This window comes from Phalaenopsis equestris, unplaced genomic scaffold (assembly GCF_001263595.1).
Source record: "Phalaenopsis equestris unplaced genomic scaffold, ASM126359v1 Scaffold001083, whole genome shotgun sequence".
Classification (NCBI taxonomy): Eukaryota; Viridiplantae; Streptophyta; class Magnoliopsida; order Asparagales; family Orchidaceae; genus Phalaenopsis; species Phalaenopsis equestris.
In genome coordinates this window covers 187,422-197,738 of record NW_018165522.1, presented here as the reverse complement: position 1 = coordinate 197,738, position 10,317 = coordinate 187,422, and the positions used below count along the sequence as shown (strand labels likewise).

General features: G+C 34.3%; 1 protein-coding gene across 1 annotated transcript in view; it reads left to right on the top strand.

The window, feature by feature from the left end:
* The first annotated feature begins 4,282 nt into the window (after positions 1–4,282).
* LOC110033067 (protein NUCLEAR FUSION DEFECTIVE 4-like) overlaps positions 4,283–10,317 on the top strand; it is a 19,197-nt gene continuing 13,162 nt past the window's right edge. Inside the window, exons 1-3 of the mRNA XM_020736927.1 lie at positions 4,283–4,530; positions 4,631–5,368; positions 6,259–6,575. Coding sequence (XP_020592586.1) covers positions 4,283–4,530; positions 4,631–5,368; positions 6,259–6,575 — 1,303 coding nt within the window. The remainder of the gene's footprint in view (positions 4,531–4,630; positions 5,369–6,258; positions 6,576–10,317) is intronic.

The window sequence follows — 10,317 nt, the reverse complement described above, 5'->3', positions numbered from 1 at the left end:
TTAATGTACATTGAGTTATAAAGTGTATGGGTCATCATATTTTTCCATGAAATTTTAATTCAAGTTTTTTTTTTTTAGGTATTTTTGTCAAAAAAAAATGTCATTTATGTTCACTTAAGTTAATATATTTTAATTAATTTTAATATATTTTTTTTATTGTAGCTAATTTCATTCGTATAAAATGACATTCAGCTCAAACAAAATTTTTTTTTTTTTGTGTGCCAAAATAAGGGTACGGATGGAGTAGACCAAAAAATGAGAAAAGAAGCATATAAATAATGTTACATGTGATGATGTGAAGTCTCCATCCCATGATTGCAATAGATGATCATTAAACATTGAGGCAAGTACAAAATTGCAATGTATATATATCAAGGAGGGCCTTGGAGAAAGTCCTGGATTTATAAGAATAATTTCATTAAATTATCAACCAAGTCCTACCTCTAGTCACTTTAAGCATCCAAGTTCAGAAGGGATAGTATAGAAGTGCATCATCTCACTAACACTAGAAAATTCAGCAATTATTGGATGAAAATTCAGCTGGTAATCATTGATTTTCAGCCGCTAAACTTGATTAACGGTTGTTTTCTGACTAAATTGGTCAGCCACAAAAAACCTTGTCGGTAAATAGAAAACTAATGTATTTAGCTGCAGAATTTGATGATCTCCACAATCATGTGGATAGGCTGCTTGGAATGGAAAAAAAAAAAAAATTGAAAAAAAAATTATAATTGGGAAAAATACAAATAAATATATCTTGAAACATTTTTGAATTTTTATTTGGCTCTACAGGAATTTCCATTTGGTAGCCACATCAGAACAAACATGAGAGAGGCATGTCCCTTCAGAGGTTAGAGGTACTGATGCTTTAATGAGCTCTATGGGGGTGGAAAAGGCTTGCATAACTAGAGGTGGAGCTAGTGACCGGACGGGCTTGTTGGGCTATATGGTGGAGCGTGAACCCACTTACTTCTTCCTCAGGAGAAGCTAGAGATGACTTCACTCCGAGGAAGGTCATGCTTGTCCCTGCCACCTAATTTCATATGTAATAACAAACAGGAAATAATATGAAAGTAAAAATTAATAGCTATAAATATCATAAGTATAAGAAAAAAAATAGACGGAAAAGCAACATGAATACATACATTTAATTAAATTTTAATTTTTACATATTTACAAATAAACCACTTTATTCTTATGTATTAGAAATCTAAAAGTAAACTTCAATATCTACTTACAAACTACACAATTCTTATGTATCATCTATCTAAACCTAAACTTCAAAAGTGACATACAAACATAACATATCTTATATATTACATATATAAACCCAAACTTGCAAGACATTCATTTGGAAAAAGAAAGCCTCAAATTTTCTAAACCCATATAGCTTCAATTATGGTTATCGCGCGAGGGTGGGTTCGGTCACGAATGCACCATTTCTGAGGAAACAAAGAGAGGGAGAGGGAGATGCGAGGGTTTGGGGAGAGGGGGGAGATCAACTAAACAATTACAAAAGTGTGAGGGGCACAATGAGGCTCTGTGGGATGGAATTGCCAGATTTGCATTGGAGAAATGATCATGCAAATTCATTAGTACAGACATACTGTCATCATAGTTGATGTTAAGTGAGAGGGGCAAAATGAGGCTCTGTGGAATGGAATTAGAATTATAAAACATGTGCATCGGATTTGCATTGGAGAAATCATGATGCAAATTCGTTAGTACAGGGATGTTGTCATCTTAGTTGATGTTATTTAGTAAGTATAATGTGTTAGAAAAAAAGTTGACAAAAACCACGACACAAATATATTGTATTGACATTTTGTTAACGTTAAATTTATTGCTAACAGTTAGCATCGATAGCGTTTGACGCAAACTTCCTTGTAAACACTTACAAATCATTTTCACCACAAAATAGATGCAAATCTAACGATAAATTTGCATGAAAATAAGTCTGTTGCTATTTAACCTATTTCCCATAGTGAATATATATATTTCAAAAAGAATGTAACAAGGTCAACTAAGTTAGAGGATACATTAAGGGGAGGGAAGAGAGAGAGAGATAGAGATTAGAGAGAGAGAGAGAAGAGAGAGAGAGAGAGAGATTAGTCATTTTAGTTTAGATTAGGTCGGATTTAGTGTTTAATATTTTTTTGCGCATTTTACGTTCTATTTATAATTAAAGTTCAAAATTGAATCCATATGACGAAAAAAAAATATTTACTATTTATATTAATGGATCTAAGCCAAACACAACAATTGATACAGTCTAAAACTATAAATTAAGTCAATGAATAATTGTCTATTAAGTTAAAAACCTAACAATATTTAGTAATTTGATTTCTAATAATAAATTTCTTCTAATTGTAAAAAGTAGCCATTAATCAACTTTTAGAAGTTTTTGACTTAGTTAAACCTATAATGGTAAACATTTATCTCTTGAATTTGTCCAAGCTAATAAATCAAACTTTAGAACGGCGGTTGATGTCTTAGCACCTAGCTACCAGATAATGGGTTTGATTACCATATATATTGTTAGAAAATTTCGCAATAAGAACAAAAAAAAATGTGATGTTCTCATTTATTATCCATTTGATGATATAAGAATACTATATGCTTATAATTATTGTAAGAAAAAAAATCCTTTCAATTTAATATTCAACAATTTATTAGCTATTGTTAATATGGTGTGACTCGCATCATTGTTGTGATTTATATTGGGTTTAGTCAAGAAAGACTATTGCTTGGGATATTTAAAAAGATTTTAATAGTAAAATTCCTCGACATATTAATATGATCAAATGTCTTAAATTTTCTAATAATTTTATTTATTACACCACCAATACCGCATGTCACTCAAGTGTGATATTTCTTAATAGATTTAAGTAAATCATGTATTAGCAAACATAGCAAAAATTCTAAAATAAATTAATTTCATGTAGCATAATGTACAAAATCAAAATTGCTTAAATCATATCTAAGCCTTATTAAACCTTTTATTCGAATCTTTCTCAAATTATCATTTGAACAAGATTTAAACATGATTTAATTGAGTTTGTGCTGCATTTAAGCCAGTTCTAATTACAGTTCAAGCACGTTCCAAGCAAGATTTGAATATGAATCAAATAAAGCTCAATTTTGATTTCAGTTATGTATGACCAAGGTGTCAAAAGGTAGTACCATGTCTAAGGCGAATAAGAGTTTAGGATTTTGTAGGTGAAATGCATTCTAATCGAGAGCTCCTAATGTATGAAAACACTTGTCTTGAATAAGTCATGGCTGAAAAGTCAAAACTGCCATTATAAAGCTTCCTTATGGATGGATAGCATGAGCACTTAAAACACCAATGTCAAAAGTGCCATAAAGAGTCGCCTTCATGCATCCACCATTGGGAAGCTTCCATAAGTCCTTGGAATGTGTTTGTCATAACTCATATTTTAATATATGAGAGGCATTTCGGGACATATTTTTTCAAATAATAAATTAATAATAATATCCGACAATGTACATATTATGACTCATATAAATCAAATTTTCCCAACAATAGTATATGAATTTCAACCAATGTACATATTACGTCCATCGTAGTCTAAATCTCAACCAAAGCTGCATATTTTACACTAAACTGTAAATAAATTAAGACATAGACATCTGTACATCACCATGAATTCCCATAAAAATTCTACATATAATACTTTTGTTCCTTTTGAAGCAATTGCATTAATGCCAACTTCTAGCACCCGGAGATTCCCCAGAAGGCCGTACCGTAGAAGAAACTCCATTTATGATACATTCGGTGCAGCTCCAATGCGAAGAAGACAATATTACGTACAAACAACACTACATGGCCGAAACACTAACGTGCACAATATACTTGTGTATTTTATTAAAAATTTACATACATGCCACATAATACCTTTGTATTTAAATATCTAATATGGTTCACTTTCCAATAGTTAATAGTTGTTATTTCTTATGAGATATTAAGAATTAGAGTGTTATGTATGTAAATACATAAAAATTTTGTAGTATGCATGTAAATTATATGTTTTCTAACGTGTAATATATTTCGGGCAATCCTATATTTTAAAACAATTCCTTATGTAATCCCAACAACACAACAACTTTATAACCACAACAATCTCACAAAAAGTTCAAAGCCTCAATTTCATGGTTGCAAGATGCCACTAAACTTCTTCTTTTCCGACTTCAGCTGACAACTGAACATAGTCTACATTTACGTCCAGGAACATTCAGGTTGAGCAAGTCTCAGCAGACCATGTCATCCCTTCCATGGCTAACCCTCTCCACCATCATTTGGCTCCAAGCCATTGCCGGCACCAACACGGACTTCCCGGCCTACTCTTCCGAACTTAAGTCTCGGCTTCACATAACCCAATTCAAACTCAACAACCTCGCCGTGGCCTCTGATGCCGGCAAACTTCTCGGCTGGTGCGCCGGTTTCGCCGCCATCCGCTTGCCTCCATTGTCCCTGCTGGTCCCTGCCAGCCATCGGCTCCTCGCTTGGCTTGGCGGGATATGGAATCCAATACCTTTTCTTCTGCCACAAAATCTCCTCACTTTCTTACACACAATTCTTCTTCCTCAACATGCTGAATGGCAACAGTATTTGCTGGTTAAATGTGACGGGTTACAGATCCGTTATGCGACAGTTTTTGAGGACGGATCAAGGCGCCGTTATCGCGCTAACGACGAGTTATATGGGTTTGACGGCGAACATCTACTTAGCTTTGGCTCAAGTTATTGTGGGGAGGAGAAATGCGACGAGGGATAAGAGCATATACTTGATGTTAAACGCTGTGACTCCGGCTGTGGTTGGCTTGTTGGTTATGCCGGTGGTTGCGGCGATGAGGGAAAAGCCGAGGAATGTGAAGGCAGGGCTTTTGATCATGTTTGTTATTGCAGGGACGACGGGTGCGTATGCGGTGATTGAGACGATGTTTCCTGCATTCAGGAATTCGTCGGAGATATGGCCGGCGTTGATTTTGTTGGTTTTGTTGGCGGTGGTGATAGTGGTGCCGGTGTGGAAGGTGGGCGAAGGGGTGATGAGGGTGGGGAGGGAGGGGGAGAGAGTTGGTGGTGATGCGGAAGGAGGGAGAGAAGAGGAGGTAGACCGGGGGAAGTCGGAAAATGTGAATGAAGTGTGCGAGTTGGTAAAGAGGATGAATTTTTGGATATATTTTATGGTGTATATGTGTGGGGCGACGTTGGGATTGGTGTACGGGAATAATTTAGGGCAAATATCGGAGTCGCGAGGGGTGTCGGATTCCAGTTTGTTATCTGTATATTCCTCTTTCGGATTCTTTGGAAGGCTGGCCACCGCTCCGCTCTCTACTTTTTTCAGGTTTGTGAGTAGTGCAGTTAATTTAGGTCCAAAGTTGATTTGATTTTTTTGCTAGGATTGTGATTGGATAGAAATAAACAAACTCATCTATGAGAAAATTTAATAAAGAATTTTTTTCGTGTTGATTTTGGCTAAGGGTTGCTATTTTACACTGGAAAAAAAATCCAGATAATTGAATCAATTTCATCTATTTTCAAAAAGTTTGAATGCTTAATTACTGATATTATATTTTATTTCAATATATAGTTAAATAATTATGACATCATACTTGATGCTATGATCATATCAAATCTTTTTTCTTAAAATTCATGTTGCCTACAATATTTAACCTAATTGGCTCCTGAAACTAAATTTCCACTCAACTGCACATTGCACAGCTTTTATATATATATATATATGAAATAGAACCTCTACTGAAGTTAAATAACCAAAAAAATAAACGATATTGACAAAATTATTATTAAAAATTTATAAATGCTTAAAGTAATATTATAAAAAAGAAAATATAATAAATTACTTTTAATAAAATATATACATAAATACATAAAAATAATCCATAAAGCAAATTATTTTTTTAATTAAATTAAATTAGTAATAATATATAAAAATAATACTAATTAATTAAGACTATAATTAACACAAGGATTTAAGGTAAAAAAAATTGAAGATTTACATACATGCCAAGCCACCCAACAAAATAAATCTAGTTGTTAGACATATAACTTCATAAGAATTAGTAGTATGTGTGTACTTACATGCCCCTAAAATTCATATATACATAAAAAGATAAATGTAAATTTTCTTAATTTACTTCATAAAAATGTTATTTTTCTAGAAAAAAGTTATAAATTTTTGATTTTTATGTGCTATATATGATGTAATGGAAACAGAAGCAAATACAAGGCAACCAACACTGGCGCCATTGCGGTTCTGATGTTCTTCATGTCTGTTTCCTTCTTCGTTCTCCTAAGCCCCAGCAACGCCGCCCTCTTCGTGAGCACAGCCATCATCGGCCTCGGCTCCGGCGCCATATCCTCCATTGCCGTCTCAGTTTCTTCAGAGCTCTTCGGCCAAGAAAACTTCAGTGTGAACCATAACATTGTTATTTCAAATATTCCAATTGGTTCTTTCTTCTTCGGCTCCATTGCCGCTCTCATTTACGATAGGGTGGGGGTTGAGGGAGGTAGAGGAGAAAGCCTCTGCATTGGTATGAAGTGTTATGATGAAATATTTATCATTTGGGGGTGTATTTGCTCTTTTGGAACGATATTAAGTATTGTTTTGTATAATCGAACAAGAAAAAGCAATGTATGTCATCGTAGATAGCAATATTGATATAATATAACGACTTTAGGTTACAAGACATGTTCTCATTGTAATTACTTATTTTGACATTGATGATAAGAACCTATGATTAGAAGTTTTAATATATTGCTTAAGCTTTCAGATGTATTTTCAATTCAGAACCAAGAAAACTCTATAGAAAAGGAACACATTCGTGCCTAATGCCGAACAATTTGGCCAAACAATTTCACGGATGATAGAGCTAAATTTCAACACAATGTCGCGTTATCGACGGATTTAAAGCTAATGCAAATCTAATGCAGAAATGCGGGACGCAAACCTGTTAGCATCTAAAAATTTCCACCCCTAAAATTTAGGTCAGTTTTATGTCAAAATATTCCATTGTAAAGATGTTTGTGCCAGAGTTTAGCGGCAGCTTTTTAGCAACAATATTTGAGTTGGATTTTATATGACGTTGATTACTTTGTGTCGATAAAATATACAAAAAATCAATCAATTTTCTTACATGTGCATTTCACATTTAATTAACATAGAAATCAAGTTAAGAAACATATATCAAAAATGAAAATAAATGAAATCATCATATATAGCACTTAAAATATAATAAATAGTTCATCCAACACAATTTTCTAAAATGTAAACGAATATATACTTATAGAAGGTCATGTCCATATATCAAGACTGGAAGAACCTAAGAAAACCCCTAGGAGCTAGGCATCATCATCACGATCATCTTCCTACTCCTTTTCATGCACAACACTAATAGATTGCTTGCCACGAAGATCTACAACTTGTTTCATTCGCACAAAAGTGGCTTCGCCCCTCTCATATTTATGCCCCTATCATAGAGCACATGGAGATCCCTAGTCAATGCGTCGACATGTTTGGCAAGTTCGTCATGATCTAGTGATAACCTCCGATCCTAACCTGATCTGGACTGATTAACCTCGTATACAAAAATCTAAGCGCCCAGGTCGTAGACTCTCCATTTCTTCTTCCTAATAGTTTGCCTCCATATCTCATAGTCATACTGCACAAAAATTAACCGACTAATGCGCTACTGCCAATAGATTTCAAGCTCTAGCTTTGGACTATGGCTCTGGGTGTCCCAAATGCGCTTGCAGTCATCCTATATAATTAAAACCAAAGAATATTTATTATTTTAAATTAAAATTGTAAGTAAATTATAGAAATAAAAAACTAATTTACTTACATGGACACAACAAGAAAGGTCGTAGACCCACTGCTATATCCCCATGCATCGATGCATCCGGTCATGCCACTCGATAATGGTGGGCTCTCAATTGAGCTCATAAGTCTATTAACATGTAAAAAGAGTAAGTATTGGATAATTACATTAATGAATAATTGAGTAATGAGGGAATCTTACCAACCTTCTCCAGTGGTAGGTTAGCAAGGCCAAACCTCCAATGTGTAGTGCGATGCCCCCCTTCCCCTTTGTCTCCTCGGTTTTGTTGGGCCACCTCCCTCATTCTTAGAGTTACTAGAGTGGCCCAAGATCTCCTCAATGTCACTCATATATCCTTACCTATTCAATACATCGCTCACCTTTTTTTACTAGCCATAGTGAACGTACACTGCATTCGACCGATGCCAGCCATGATTCTAAAAAATTGGCCAGATTTGCTGGTGATGCTCAGCTAGCTAGTAGAAGGACCTCAATAAAAATAACTATTAAAAATATTTATTTGTATAACAAAAAAAACTTAAAATCATAATTTTAATTCAAATCAACTGATTTTACCTCAAACTCCCTGAACCACATATCTCAAATTATGATCAGCGTCTTCTTCCATGAGAGACACAAAGCATCATATCTACTTATTATGATTTCCATAATGTGCATACGGGCATCTTGGAGGGATAAAAATTGAAATAAACATGTTATATGATATATCAAAATATAATTCAATTAACTATAACTCTGGGTTACTCAAGAATATCCCTCTGGCTCAATGTAGAACCAATTGGATGTGTTCTCCATCGAAGGGGTGGGAACGGAGGGGCTTGACTCATTAGTGGAGGGTGGTAGTGGCCTTACGCTTGGGTTTGAAGGCGTCAGAGTAGTTGGAATGATAGGAGAAAGAGGATGGAATGGTGGAAAAAGCTGGATTAGAGCAATAGACCTCATCAAAGTAACAGTCTTAATAGAACCTACAAGACCTATGAGTATCAGTGTAGTGGTGGCTGTGCTGACTATCACAACATTTGTACCGTGTAAGGAAGAGCTTGAAACGGTCTTTTTTTTGAACCTCTTATAATAAATGCTATTTTAAACAGACTGTCGAGGTGGCTGATCTTTGTTCCCTGTTGAAGCCATCTAAAATAAGAAGAAAAAAATGATAAAAATAAGACTAAATTAGAAAGAATAAAAGAGTATGCAATAAAAAGGTATAATCATGATACACCACACAGAAGTACAAACACGACAAACCATAAGTAAAAGAAACAAATGTGAAAATAGGAAAATAAAAAATAAACAATGTGTAAAATTAAATTAGTAATACAAAATGTAAAAGCAGAAAGAAACTAAAATCTAAAAATTTATACCAATCTTATTTAGTTTAATCAGATGAGTTAGTCAACGACAAACCTAAATTTTCTTCATTCATATCATCATCAAACTCATTCCTAATTTGAGTAATCTCATCATATGCTTCTGTGATATCCTGGAGGGTAGTCCATTCTTTGATAGAATCAAGCTTAATACAAAAGTTTAAAATTTCTTGCTCCTAATGAATATGCACAATAATGTTATGCACTGTTAGTGTATTTTTTTGAGTTGAAAGGATTGAGATACAATAAATTAGATTTGAATGAGGTTTTAGTAGAATAGGTTAGATTTAAAATATTTGATTTGAAATGGTTTAATTTGATTCTTATACTAAATAAATAAGATTAGATGTAAAGATATCTAGATGAAAATTAAAAAAAACCTAAACTTAAGGTAAATCTAGACTTTATAAAGAAACTTAATATGTGAACTGACCTAAATTTGGATATAATATCCCTAGTCAAGATACCCATGATTTTCCATCATTCTGGGTTTATCAGTAATGTTAGAATATTAACCAGTCAGATAGTCGGAGGTCTCTATTATTACCATAACAATAATGACTGTAGTCTTTCTTAATCATTAGGTGGTTAGAGGTACCTTCATAAGTAACTGTGTGCTACTTCATCCATGGGCATTTGTTGGTTTCAAATTTTGATATCATAAGTGTAGGGTGTCTATCTGCATGACTCAAGATGGTCTACGGTTCATCTGTAGCATCCATTAGCTCAAGAAACCCCCTGGAACCTTCTAGCACATAGTCGGCGCAAGTTGCTAGGTTTGGTGACGATTTTGCAATACCTAAAAAAATTTCCTCCGAGAGGCCTATCCAGGACATGAGGCATGTTTTGTGCCTAATTTTGTGATTAAAAGCCACCACAAATCCATATAGAATCTTCCACAACCATAGGAAGTGACAGAGTCCATCTACGCGCTCTACAGAAAATATAGGGTTTGGGACACCCTGCCTACATCATGGTCCATAATGACTGTTAGCTCGCATTTTGTCGGTGAACGACTGATCGCGACTTTATATATGCTTAAAAATATAAGATAAATATGGACGTAA